Genomic DNA, 14,947 nt, shown 5'->3' with positions numbered 1-14,947 from the left:
GTTAACGATCAAAAATATGTTTTACCAACAAGTTATAATACAACCAGTGCCGTAAAAACCGGGTGTGCACCATATTATGGGGCCTTAAAAGGTCAAATGCTCAAAAATGTTTTCTCAAAAATGGGTCTCAAGATTTCGATTTACACACGGGCCTCGAGTAGTTCAGTGACGACAGTAAATACAACACCGCTGTACACGAGTTCCACATTTAGGATCGTAAACGAATTATGTTTTATCGTCCAAGTTGTGTGAAACGAATAAAGGATATCATTTTTATTTTTCTAATTTCAATGCTCGTGTACATCAGGAAACGGTTCACGATGCGAAAAGTGTTCGTTAATAATGTCGATATATTATAATTTAGTCGTCTGGTCGCTAAAACGGTTCCGTTATATAGATTTAATAGTAATAATTCGTTCGTAAACTTTAATTGATTTATAGGACAGCAAATTACTTCGATGTTTAATTGTCGTTAGGGTCGCATGCGATGGTTCATTGGGTTTTAATAAAGTAAACACACGGAAGTAATGGCCAATCAGCGAGTTACTGGTGAAAATGAAAGAACAAAGAATATAAAATCCGTACGGTTAGTTTTGTTCGTTCAACAGTTTAGTCCTTAAATCAACCATAATAATTTAGAAGTGATAATTACAGTATTAATTAGTGTACGCATATAGTACATTTAGAGTGAAATGTATTTTAAATTGTTTCATTAAATCGCTGCACGAAATCAGAGAATTCACGCTCAAACTACATCTATGTTAAGTTAAAAATAGATTATCCAGACAATGTGTATAACTTTTATTCTTATATGATATAAGGGCACTAAGGAATGCAGTATACAGAGATTTGAAGTTGATTTCATTGTTTCGTTTTAATATTAACACGTCGTAGTACTACTGCTATGTACGGATGTTAAAATGTTCAAAACGGTACACTAATATTACAATATATAACGTATGAATACATTTTGTACGGTAAAACAACGAGGTAAAACCAATCTGTGATTGCAAAATATTTTCTTTGTACGAAAAAATTTATTGATTATTTTTCCAAGCTTCTACAATTATTTTGGATAAATGATAAGTAATTACAATAATATCAGTTTACTTTTGAAGAATAATCCACAATGAATTTCTAAAAATAAATTAACTTTAAAATTACAAATTATTCTAATAAAATTGATAAAAATAAATAATCAACTCAGCGTTTCAAATTCGTATGAATAACATCACAGCGATCGATAAAATCGACCATTTCCAATATTAACTATTCGTTAACTAAAATAATTTTATGATTTGTTCAATTACAACAGCCAACTAATTAATATATACATATACATAGTGTACAGTTTTATTGAATAGTTTCAATACTACACCATTAAAATATTAATAATTGAAATTTAATTACTTTTTGTAAACTTATTAATTTCTTTTAAAAGTTACCAAAAGACAACTTGGCATGTTAAAATCTTCAAAATGACCGGCACGACACTTCGTGTACGAAAATTAATTAAAATACCTAACCACCATAGTTGTAAAAATCGCAGTCTGCGTTGTCGCATGACTCATAGCACTTTACTTTTCTACGCCAAAATGCTTTAAAATTATATAACCAATATACATATTTTTTTTAAAGCATACATCCCTTTAAGTGCATTATATTCATATGATTCAACACCTAGTTTTTTCTCCAAGCAAAGGATTTTTTAGTATAGGTACTACATAAATTGTGAAGTCTAGTAAAAAACATTGTTTAACGGATAAGTAATAACAAAAATTATTAATAAAAATGATTACGAAAACTTCACACAAAATATTGAAAACTGAAGACTGTATGAAAAGATTTATTTTATTACACCTTATCGAACGAATTGTATTATAGTCGAATTGTGTAAACGAATGACGCGATGTTGCCCGTAGATAATATATTTATATATTAATTTACACTCGCACAGGAATAATATTACGGTCATGATCTATTATAAGTTTTCAACGATCATAACGATCATAAAACATTTACAATACGACTATGACACACGTAACACTGTATGAAGTTTCTTGATTTGTGCGAGATAATAACGTACCGTAAACCAACTCGGGAACTCGGAACAATAGAGTGAATATATATATATATTAGTCCTAGGTATGATTACAATAATTATATACGATGCAACCAATTCGTCCCTAATCGCAATACATAATATTATCACTCACGTACCGCTATAATTTTCATTTTTGTTAAGAAAGCGTGATACGATTTTTGCGCAATAATTTATTTTTACGTGAGACGCACAATCCCATTTAGTGTATACTCGTAACGGAGGGTCCGATTTGGTTTTGTTAAAGAACGTTATCTGTGATGTAGAATTATTATATTTTTGCTACCAACGAAAATTAATTCAAACTTATCACTACATGTTAAGTGTCTTTTTTTTTTGGCTCAGTTTTAAACGAAATAATTTGTCGAAACAATAAAAGCGTTACATCATAATACATTATGAATTAGCCGTAAGAAGTAAGCTGTAAGGATACACCCGTATTGTAAATCCCAATAGGTTATCGACATTCAGTACGGAAAACGTACGTCTACGTGTTTAGGTCGGTGGATAACTTTTCTATTGACGTAGATCAATACGAACCTTTTAAAGCAATGGAATGAAAAAAATTGTTCTTAATAAGTCTATCGGAAATATTAAAAGCATTTTTTATAAATTTCATTATTTGTATTAAACATTGGTCTGTCTATATTCGTTGACTTTTAGAATTTAGTACATCATCGTTGTTATCATCAAGTAAACAAAAGTCGAGTTGAAGTGGTCAACATTTTTCTTTCGGTGGACCAAATAGATTCGATACTCGAATGCGATCAACAATACAGTCATTATTAATTCGATAGCAAAATAATTATTATTTATTTAATGTGGTTGCGGTTTAAGCGCCAGTGTAGAATATTGTAACTGCAACACTTTTAAAAGTGTTAAACATTACGCTCATCGTGCATCTGTCGATAAAATCGTACGTAAAGACACAAAAATATAATTTTTATAAAAATAACAATTAAAATTACGCATGTGTTTCCATGGCGGTAGAAGCACTCGACTACCACGGAAGACCGTTTATTTTTCGATCCTCTTTATTTTCATAAATTTGCTGGACCTAATTAAACATGATTATCGCTTACACACCAGTTTTCTTATATTTTTTATGTTCTAAAATGTTTATACAAGCTGTTTCCAGTTGCGAAATTAATTTATAGAAATATTTCTAGGTGTCTTACACATTTCATGACTTGAATTCTGCATTATCGATATTGTTTAATACTGCACATCGTTACAGATTCAAACCAACCGCCACTATTGTTATATTTTGTCGACGGGCAACAAGTGGTCGACACTGTCTGCAGTCGGAATCGTACTCGATTTACCCAAAAATTTCGCACCGTCGTATAATAATACGACAATCGGGGAGGGAGGGAGGGTGGCAGGTTTATCGGCCGACGCTTTGGACGGATCGCGAAAACGATCGGTCGGCCGTACACGCCGCGCCCGGAGAATGAGCGGCGGAATGGGATTAGTAATTTGTACAACGAAACGGAGCCGTTATCGATACTGACAAGTGACAATAATAATAAAATTGCAGAAAAAGGGACCGCGAAAAAAATGCACAAGACGTACGTGTAATGGACCTACGACGTCGGGTCGACCGCATGCATTGTTATTGTAATAACGTTATTTACACGAATAATAATAGCACATAATGTTGTAAATGATAATACGTATGATACTTACAAATATTGTTGTGTACTTTATTTCGCGGCGGCGTTCACACATGGCGACACATAAGCTCGGACGGTTCCGCGTCCATTGTCCGTAGGTGCGCGTTTTGCTCGTCGGCTCCCAAAAACACCTGGTCGATGGTAATAACAACATGCACGATATGGTAATAATAGTGACGACGCCCGCGACAATAATACGACGCATTCAAAATACAATATTTTCCACCGCGTTTATTAAAATATGAACGTACGCGCGGACAACACAATCCATTATATTATACCGCGGTAACGCGCACATTGCAGTACGCCCCCTAACCGCGTCGACATATAAAATATATTTATATGTACACAGTTTCGAGTATTTTTGTATATATATTTTTTTTTTTTTTTTTGGTTTTTGTGCTTGTCGGGCAACAACGCGTTCACCCGACCCATCGAATTCGCGGCGTGCGAAAACACGTGTTATTATTATGTGTTCGACGTGTCTCAATAAAATCCAAGACCACCCTGTACCGATCGGCAACGTATAATGTATTATTATTGTCGATATGCATTACACGCGTGCGGGGTAGTAGGTAGGAGAACTGCATCAAAGCCATCCTCTCTCGCCCGCCTACATTGTTACATCGACTTTATATTTTATTCCGTAATTAATTATCATATACGGTAAGCGGAGTTTTTCGCTTTCTCCGTGAATCTTATTTTCCCTTCGCCGCGATTTCGTAAATATTCGCAAACAATTTACAAGCACCACCAAATACAGCGAGAGAAAACTGGAGATAAACGAAATCAATGTTTAAACTAAAATTATATTCTTAATATGATACGTGGAATGTAGATGCATTGTTGTAATGCTCTCGACAAAGCAAAAAAAAATTAAAAAAAAACCCTAGTGTTCACATTTTTATTGAGAATAAATCACTAGACTTATTTTTAGAATAACATTTAAAATTGAATATACAAATTTTATTTGATAAAAGAACACTTATAAAAGTATAAAATATAAATGTATCATTCAAAACACTGATGAACTGGGCTTCGAAAAACAAACATGCATATACAGATACTTATATTTCCATTTTATTAGTTATACGTATTGTTCGACTACATTCTGTTGACATTATTGTGTTCTATTTCCCAAGTCTACACCAAATGAAAATTAATTTTCTGGATTTTATTTGACAGCAATATAAATGAAGTAAACAATAAATACAAAAAATTAAGCTATTCCGTTATTTCACATTATTCAAAGGTGTGAAAAGAAAACGAAATGTAATCATTATTAGGAATTCAGTTAGGTATTTTATGGAGTCGGTATTAAAATAATAATTATAGACGCAATTACGTGATGGGCTGAAGTCAAACTTTTTTATCGTTATTATATTTTATCAAATCGTAAGTGAAATGGATGGAACCATTCCGGACGGCATCGTTTTCGGCCAAAATTGACCTTTCCTTTTTCGGCCAGTTCACTTTCCGGCCATATTGGAATGTCCGTTTTCAGCTATTACACTAATTTGGTAACAAATTTAAAATATTATTCACATTATTTTCTGTTAAACTATTATATAGTTATTATAACTATATATAATACTATATTATTATAATAATTATTTTATATAATTATATATATATATATATATATGTCAGTGGCGTAGCCAGGGGGGGGCTGAGGGGGCTGCAGCCCCCCCCCCCAAAATTTAAAAATTATTTTAATGGTCTATAATATTCGCTCAAAAAGTTTTAAATTGTATTTTACTAATTTTAAATTGTCATCTTTATTTTGTTAGTTTTCTACAGCTTCGGCCGTGCTAGTAGGTATTTAATGCATATATTATTACTTATATAACATTATACATAGGTCGGTTTCATGATAAAATCTATAAATAATTATTTGTAAGCGATTAGTGACAAGACACCCGACGGGCGACGACTGTTCTTATCTTTACAACTTTACACTAATCGTATAATGTAATAGGGGTATAAATAATAAATATACACAAACGGGCGTCGGAAAATATTATAAACCGGCAGTCGGGCAGTATCGCAGAGAATGCAGAACGTATTATTTTGCCATTTTGATATTTTAGTTGTGCAACGTGGTTACTGTACAGGATTTAAATTTTTCAATCTAACTCACAAAAAATGGCAGAGAAAAGAAAAAATCAAACTTTTTTTCACAAAAAAAACAAAAAATGTAAGTAAAATGTTTAATTTGTATTAGAAGATACGTTGTAGGTTCATATAAATATTATGAAAAAAAACAAATTACTGAACTGTATATATGGTTTTAAAATTAATTTTAATACATTTTTAAGACTTCATACTTCGCCGTCGCGTCGCGTCGACTTTATAACATAATATTTATAATATTGTTCATGACTTTTTTATTTTATTGTTTTGACTTTATAATATTTTCCAAAATAAATGCTTACCTATAAATATTAAACCACTTAATCCAATTATGAAAATAAATAAATATTTTTTTATATTAGTCAAACTGCAGTGACCCTATCATTGAAGAAAATGAGAAAACACAGAATATTGTAGTTTTTGAAGAAAAAAAACAAATTGATAAATCAGAGTTACAGACAGAATCTGATTCTAAATATGATATTGGTCTTTATATAAATTGTTCAAAACCTCTAACCAATACAGAAAAAATTTTAATTTTACATAATTTATGGGTGCCTGATGTAAATTATAAATTTCCAGCTCAAGATAATGGCAAGTTTAAACGTACTTTTCAGTTGAAATGGCTTAACACATTTAATTGGTTAGCTTATTCAAAACTGAAAGAAGGGGCTTTTTGTATGTATTGTGTACTTTTCTTGTATCAAACAAATGTTGGTAAAGGTTCTCACGTAAAACTGGGCAAACTTGTAACCAAACCTCTTATTAAATTAAAAGATGCATTAGAATCATTAAAAAATCATGCCAACTTAAATTTCCATAAAACTGCAATGTTAAATGCCGATAATGTAATTAAAATTCATAACAAGGAACAGGATAATGTATATATGCAATTAAATACTAAGAAAAAGCAAGATATTTTAAAAAATCGTTCATCTTTGAAACCTATTATTCAGACTATTCGATTGTGCGGAAGGCAACAGATTGCATTAAGAGGGCATACAGACTGGACGAATTGAAATGAATGAACCTACTGAAAATGATGGAAATTTTCGTTGTCTCCTACGATTTAGAGCCAATAATGGTGATATAGTTTTAAAAGAGCATCTAGAAATAAGTGATTTGAATGCTATGTATACAAGTCCTCAAATCCAAAATGAATTAATTACTATTTTTGGAGAAATAATTCAATCTGAAATAGTTAAACAAATATCAAAATCCAGTTTTTTTTCTGTTCTCGCCGACGAGACAACTGATATTAGTCAAATCGAACAATTTTCAGTATGCATAAGATACCTAGATGAAGAATCAATGATAGTTCGGGAAAACTTTTTAGCATTTATTCCTGTTCAGGATGTAACAGGAGAAGGTTTAGCTAATACTTTACTAGAAACATTAAAAAACCTTGGTTTAAATTTAGAAAAAATGTGTGGTCAAGGCTATGATGGGGCGGCAACCATGCGGGTGCTTTTAATGGTGTACAGGCAATTGTGAGAAAAAAAAATCCTAAAGCGTTATACACTCATTGCATATCGCATTCTTTGAATCTTTGTTTGTCTGAAGCTTCTAAAGCTCAAGATATTCGAAATGCTTTTGGAATTGTATCAGAATGTTGTTCATTTTTTCACTACTCCGCAAAAAGAACCCAAATTTTAAAAGAAAAAGTTTTAGAAATTAATCCAAAAACTCAGGCACATAAACTTAAATCACTGTGCGAAACTAGATGGGTTTTGCGTCACGAGGCTATAATGATTTTTAAAGAATTTTTGCAGCCAATAGTTTCTGCTTTAGAGCAAATTGAAAATGATTCAAAAAATAAGGAATCAATAAAACGAGCACATAGTCTTTTGAATAATATCTGCAATTTTAATTTATTAGTAGCTATCTATGTTTCAAATAAATTATTGAGTTATACTTACAATTTATCTGAGTATTTACAAACTAAGAATATAGATTTAGTAAACGCATTTGAAAGTGTATCCAAAATCTCCAAGAAACTTCAAGATATTAGAGAAAATTCAAATGTCGAGTTTCATGAAATTTATGAGGGAGTAAAAAGTATTTCAGTTTCGTTAAATGTTAATGAAACTATGCCACGTATTAGTGGTAGACAAAAAAATCGAAATAATGTGCCTTTTAAAGATATTGAAGAATTTTACAGACGTACAGTATTTATTCCATACTTAGACGATTTACTTTGCTCACTAAAACATCGTTTTCTTTCACATAAAGATACTATATAGTCATTACAGTATGTATTGCCGTCTTTGACTGTTGATAAGCCATTTTCGTGTTTAAAACCCGCTGTTAAATTTTATGAAGACGATTTACCAGGTTATCAATATATTATTGAAGCTGAATTTAAATTATGGCAGTCTAAGTGGAAAACAGTTGGACCAAAGTTCAGACCATTAAATGCAATTGAAACCTTAACCAACTGTGACAGCAATATGTTTCCAAACATGTATCAACTCCTAAAGTTAATATCAGTACTACCTGTATCGACTGCTACTGCAGAAAGGAGTTTTTCTTTTTTGAGAAGATTAAAAACTTACCTTAGAAATTCAACTACAGAGTCAAGACTTGTCGAACTCGCACTACTATCCATTCATAGAGATATTGACATTTCAGATGATCAAATATTGGACAAATTTGCTAACAGTGGAAAGGCTCGAAGGTTAAAATTGTCACTTTAACTGTTTGTAAATAAATATTGTTAATTTATTTTTATTCATCACATTATATTCATGTTTATTAAATTCGAGTTTGTTTTATTATATAAAATGTTAGTATACTAAATTGTAAAAAAAAATGTAAAATTGAAAAGAAAATTGATTACTATTTTTATTGTTTTTTTTTTTTTTAATAAATAATACAGGTAAAATAATTTATTGTATATTACTAAACCACCGCTGTGTAAAAAATTGATCAGCCCCCCCCCCCGAAAAAATTCCTGGCTACGCCACTGATATATATAATAATCATATAATATTATTAATCAAAGATATTCTATACACTTTCTATAGAATATCTTAAGTGAGGTTCGGCAAAAACTTAAGTTTACCTAGGTGTAAGTAAACGATTGAGCCGGGTCTGAACGTACAGCATAGTCGTGCACGTACACGCGTCGCGTATAACGGTACGTCCTCACCATACCGATCGGCAAAACTGCACTAGTGTGGACGTGACTGTCAGCTTCGTTATCAGACCAAACGCGTTGCCGATCGAAGCCCGCACGCTGGCGGTCTACATCAAGAGAAGCCGAACAAGACATGCCTAGTGAAGACGCTTTTCGACTCAATCTCAGTCGGAACTTGGTGTTATTGGTTGTTTTTTTTTTTTTTTTTGAATTGCTATTTAAAACATTCTTTTTAAAAATGGAGCAGAGTGAAGATGAAATTTTAAATGCAAAAAAATGTTTAAAACCCGCATCGCATCGATATTCTAAATTTAAATCGTCCACATCTTCCAAAATTAAATCTTTCATCAAATCGCTATGAATTTTTCGATTTTTTTTTTAAGTTTGGTCGTACCCAAAATCAGTCATTTTTTTTTTTTTTGTGTACACGTATACAACAATCAATAATTGAAGCAGCTGCAGCTACCAAAATAACTTGTTCCTCATCTTGACGAAACCGAATACCGAACGTGACTGAAAAAAAAAAATGTACGTGGACGCATGCCGATTTCGAAGTGGCCGATCGATTTTTTCACTCGGTACTGCCGATCGGTATAGTGAGGACGCGCACCTTTAAGGTACCGGGTGCTTTGCGGTGTACCCAACCACAGGCTCGTAGGTATTTTCCGGACCAACGGTCGCGTTCTTTCGACCCGGATCGCGGTGTACCGCGATAATAATCCCGTAACCTTTTTCACGGGTATTATAACGCGGCGCACCGATAAACGCGTGTACTGTGCACTTACACGCACAAACGCGTATATAATTATGCAGAGCGGCGCGACCCCGTGAACAGCGTGGGATTCGCGTCGGAAGACCGCCGTCGCGCCCCGCGGCTTCGATTGTATTAGGTTTGCATTATATATCTAAATACAATGTTCGGCCAATTAGGACGGGGTGGAAAAAAAATAAAATGAATATGAAAATACTCGTACATATGGATGTTTTACCATATTGTATTATGCATAGCTGATTAACAACAATAATGACGACCGCGACGCGACGGGTCAGCGACACGTTCGTTCGGCTATTGTGCGACCGCCAGACCCCGGCCGTTCGTTTCATAAATCATATTATTATTATTATTACTTTATTAGCTCCCGGTCCCCGGTTACGCGAGCCAACACACTCGCGCGTGCGTGCACTGGTTTTGTGCTAGGCATTTGAAGAACGCGCGTCCGTTTACGGACATATCACCAGGGCCGTCCCGAAGATGAAAATCAAGGAAGGGTGAATAATATGAAAAATCCCGACTACAATTGTTTTACTCGATGTATGTAGTATAATTAGCTATATTTAGTCGTATTTCTTACTTTTTAACATGTATATATGTGTTAGTGTTGCACGTTCTTAAAATTGACAATTTAATTATATATATATAATAATATTTTATATTGTATAATAAGTAGCTATTAGTAGATCATGTATGGCGAGTTGAGGGAAGCATAATTCAAAAAGTACTGAATAATAATAACTGGCAAGCGTCCCAGGGGAAGACCTCGCCAACGTTGGCGGGATAGATTAAATGCAGATATAAGAATGGTGGACGAAGCAGCAAGTTTCGAGACTGCCATTGATCGTGACAAGTGGAGAGGTTTAGTAGAAGCTGCGAAAGGCCTTAAGGGCCCATTAAGCAAAAAAAAAAAAAAAATAAGTAGCTATATAAATTTTATTTGTGTATACACTGTATTACGAAATATTTAATAATTATTTTCCGTAAGTAAAATTACGTCCTTCCAAGCTATAATGAAACAAGTCCGACTGCCGACTAGTGTTTTCGTTGGGTCGGTGAAACACCCCCCCAAGACTCCCCTTTCGGGATGGCCTTGCATATCACGCGTGTCCATGCCGAGTCCATCGCTTTCTCCGTTTTTCACTGTGTTTTATTACACAGTGTTCCGTGTAATTGTTCTGCGATTCCTTTCCGTATTTTTTCGTTCCCGAGTACTGTCCATACACTTTGAGTTCAGTACGACTTCTTACGAGTTCAATTCGTTTTTCATTGTTCTTGACAGTGACGTACGATGAAATTAATGACGATGCACGTGGATTTCAAGTAATCGTTTAGTAATGCAGTAATAATGGTGCCAGGTTATTTTACCGTGTAAACACCATGAGAGGCCAACAATTATACGGTCGGGCCTTGCAAAAACGAGATTGCATCGATCGACTATAAATATAAATAATATAACATGAGACACGAATTTAGGTGGTGAGCTAGTATAATCATAAAACATATTTTGATTAGGTTAGACGGCAGAATAAAGTACGTTATAGTTATTAAAATGTGATATAAGCGATAAAATATAGTCTTACATTTTACAAAAATTATTATATCGCAGTATAGGTAGTTGGATTAGAACAACTAGGTAGTTGTACGCACTACGGCTTACAAACGCGAATCGTGTTAGTATTTAAAAGTGTCTTTTTTTTATTTCCTTTCTTTTTTTTTTTATTGTAAGTAACGGTATTCACGGCGGCGGCGACTGTGGTGTACAGGCAACGGACCTGCAAGAAAATCAATAGGTCATTCGTCAATTTACTATTACGTCGAATTACATTCCATTTGTATCAAACCCAATTTTCCGAGTAATTACGAATACCGAACACAAAAGAGTTTTTAAACTCGAGATTTATTATGAACACGTAAAATGGAACTGCCACAGACTGGTGGCAGTACGCGATGCCTGAGTATTGTTTTTAAGTGCCCTTTTGAAACCTTTGATTTCGCGCTAATGGAAAACACAGTTTCCTCGAGCGCTGTTTTTCCCTTTCTTGCGCAGTGCACGCGCGACTACGCGCTCTCTTCGCGTGTGGCATTTCTTCTCTCGTACACTTTGCATATTTACGCCACGACGGCCGTGTCCGAACAGCAAGCCGCAACACGATGCCGTTAGTTACACACCGACCACGATTTCTATACCAATGCAGCAGGTACACTCACGTACAATTACGATGGTATACGAACAGGTGTCCGACACCGTCGCGACGTTTAATAGCGCCCCGTCCCGGCGCAAAGAGGAGTAATAGCTCTAGGTCGGTGATTTGGAAAACGGCAGATTTTCAGAAAAAAATTAATTCAATCCGATTGAATTTAAGTATCGATTTTTGTATAGGACAGCAAAAATAATAAAAATTTTACCAATAACTATTGATGTAAAATTTACGTTATACATTAATATTATCAGTATTAGAAATCGTAAAATATTCAAAATTATGCCAACACTTCATTAATAACTAAATACATTAGTTTGTGTGTTTAACAATAATCGTCTTTATAAATTTAATCACGGATTATATTGGATTATCAACGGTCGAATAACGACGATAATAATCATTTAACCGTTAATAACAATAAACTTATAACTTAACAGCAATTAGTAAAAAAAAGTCAAAATTTTTTGAAAATTATACCGTGTCTAGAGAAACGGTGAAAATTTCATGTCTCAACGATAATAATTTTTTGATTTACGGCCAAAAATAAAATTAAATCTAATCTAACCCGGTATCTAATTGTAAATTATACTTTTTTTTTTACAGTTTTTCTCTATTATTAGGAAAATTAAGCTCATTTATTAATTTAAAAAATAAAATATCTCTTGAATGTACTTTTAGGCAAAATTTAAATAAAAAAAAAAAACATTTAACGATCGGAGTAATACTTTTCGGTAAAATCGCGTTTTAATCGCAGGGAGAAAAAAATTACACAAACATACTCGTATATAAATAAAACTAAAATAGTATAAAGCGGACATTTTGCTGAACAGCATCACGTCCGATGTTCGTGAATCTAACAACTATGTGCTGATGCCACGCGATGGTGTTCATAATTTCCGAAGTTTCGCGGCCGAAAGCACGTGAGTTGCACACTAGGCATCATAGGCACGAAAAGACAATTTTTAAAGAAGTTTAATAGTATTGTTTTATCGCAGCATCGTCGGCGTGTAAGACTACTATACTAAATTTAGGTTTTAAACTGTATATTTTTAAGACATGGGATATTTATACATGGTAGCACGTCGGCCATTCAATTCTCCAGCAACTCCAAACGCGATAATGCCAATTACGTTGCCCAAAAGCACAGACAGTTTTGTACTTAGCAAGTGTCCGTAATGTGAAATACGCCGGTAGACGTTAGAGCGGCAGAACTGTATACGTCTGCAACAATATGTGTGGTTACGGATTGCATTAACCCTAGGGACATATTTAGAGGGGAACGAGTGGATACCATCGCCCCGGGTGACACATTTTTTTGAAATCAAAGGGTGGCAGCATTTTTTTGTAACCATCATCTACTTTCATTCGTCAATCAAAAAATTTTAATGTTTTAAAATTTTGCGCAGTGACCACATGGCGATTTTTATTTTCATGATAATATTATCAAAAGTTGATCGCGTAAAATTCGTAGATAATAAATATTACCTTTCTTGAAAATCGTATATGTATACGTGTATGAGTGGCAATAAAACTGTACCTGGTGCGTCAAAACTTTAAATACGTCTCTGATTAACCTTGAGAACGGACGGAATGACGTGCACCGCATACCGACCACAGTCCACTCGGAGCGTAGACGAGTTTTCATATCATTTTCATCAAATCTTGTATATTGTTTACATTTTCAGCAGGGCTGCTCGCAACACCTGTAGTTTGTGAACTCGTCGTCAGTGCTTGACTTGGCAAAATTAAAAAAGGGGGACTCTGTTCACTTTGAATAAAAAAGGGTCCCCAAAACTTGTTAAGCGCTATAATTACAACGTAATAATTAATATTAAAAATAAGTTGGGTTACTCCGTCCCCCTGCGTCCCCCCTTCAAGTCGAGCACTACTTGACGTGCATGTACATAGTACGCAATACACGTGCTGATTGATTTACCCGGCTTCGGCTAGCGGTAATTGCGTTGGTTAAAAATACGACCCTAAAATTGCGGAAGTCCGTACAGAATAGGAGATCTGTAATGCGTTTTCGAAAACTTGAACCGGCTAATATTGATAGAGTAGAAGAACAGCAAGAGAGAGTAGGCAAAAAAATTGTGGACATTTTTTGTAGGGTAGTTCAGCGCCGTGCACACATGAAAATAGAATTTGAACAACATAAATCTTGTGAAGGGTATTCGATCAATAAAAAAAAAAACAGGCATCATTTGATATTTTTGTTTCAACGATTTTATAACATATTTGTAAAATATATAAGCAATATAATTAGTATGTATTATAATAATAATAAATGTATGTAGATTTTCTAATTGTAATTTTCTTTCAAAACTTTTTTTTATACTTTGTAATTGGTTATTACCTATACTGTATTTCTTTTACAAAATTTTAAATTGTTTAGCAACCAACATTATTAATAATAATAATTTACTATAATAATAAATAGAATTATATCCTGGGAGATACGTTCTGATCTCTAGGCCTAATAACTAACCAACAGATTGTCAAGAAAATTTCCAATACCTTAGAGACTTCTCGGAGATTCAAAATTATTCGAAAATTAAAAGGTTTACAAATTATTTTTGTCGTATACACCGATATACTTCAACGTAATATATACGTAATGCTCTATAGTAATCGATTTGCATAAAGCACTATAGAAGATTTAACACATAAACATAAATTACAAAAACTTTATTAAACACGTTATTCGATTATGAAGGTTTTTACGTCCTCCGCCAAAGACATCCTTATAATTCTATATTTTTCCTTTTATAATAAAACTTAAAAAAATTAGAACATATTTACATAGTTTTCATAAAAAACATTTACAAAAATTATTATATTGTAATATTACATCTATTGTGTGTCTACTATTGCTGTGTATGGTCTAGTCTTATCGTATACAAATAAGTGAAGGATTCAGTT

General features: G+C 33.4%; 2 protein-coding genes and 1 pseudogene across 2 annotated transcripts; all 3 read left to right on the top strand.

The window, feature by feature from the left end:
• Positions 1-527: 527 nt before the first annotated feature.
• Positions 528-6,929, top strand: LOC112693709. The gene is made up of 2 exons (XM_025568898.1): positions 528-581; positions 6,273-6,929. Exons 1-2 carry the CDS (start codon positions 528-530, stop codon positions 6,927-6,929), a joined length of 711 nt encoding a protein of 236 aa, XP_025424683.1.
• A 1-nt stretch (position 6,930) lies between these two features.
• On the top strand, positions 6,931-7,404 carry LOC112693708 (zinc finger MYM-type protein 1-like). The gene has a single exon (XM_025568897.1). It carries the CDS (start codon positions 6,931-6,933, stop codon positions 7,402-7,404), a length of 474 nt encoding a protein of 157 aa, XP_025424682.1.
• Positions 7,405-8,000: 596 nt separating this feature from the next.
• On the top strand, positions 8,001-8,606 carry LOC112693694 (annotated as a pseudogene).
• Positions 8,607-14,947: the final 6,341 nt, after the last annotated feature.

The sequence above is a fragment of the Sipha flava genome, unplaced genomic scaffold (genome assembly GCF_003268045.1).
Source record: "Sipha flava isolate LNK unplaced genomic scaffold, YSA_version1 89_pilon_pilon, whole genome shotgun sequence".
NCBI lineage: Eukaryota > Metazoa > Arthropoda > Insecta > Hemiptera > Aphididae > Sipha > Sipha flava.
The sequence above is the reverse complement of the archived record's forward strand: the minus strand, read 5'-3'. Positions and strand labels throughout refer to the sequence as shown.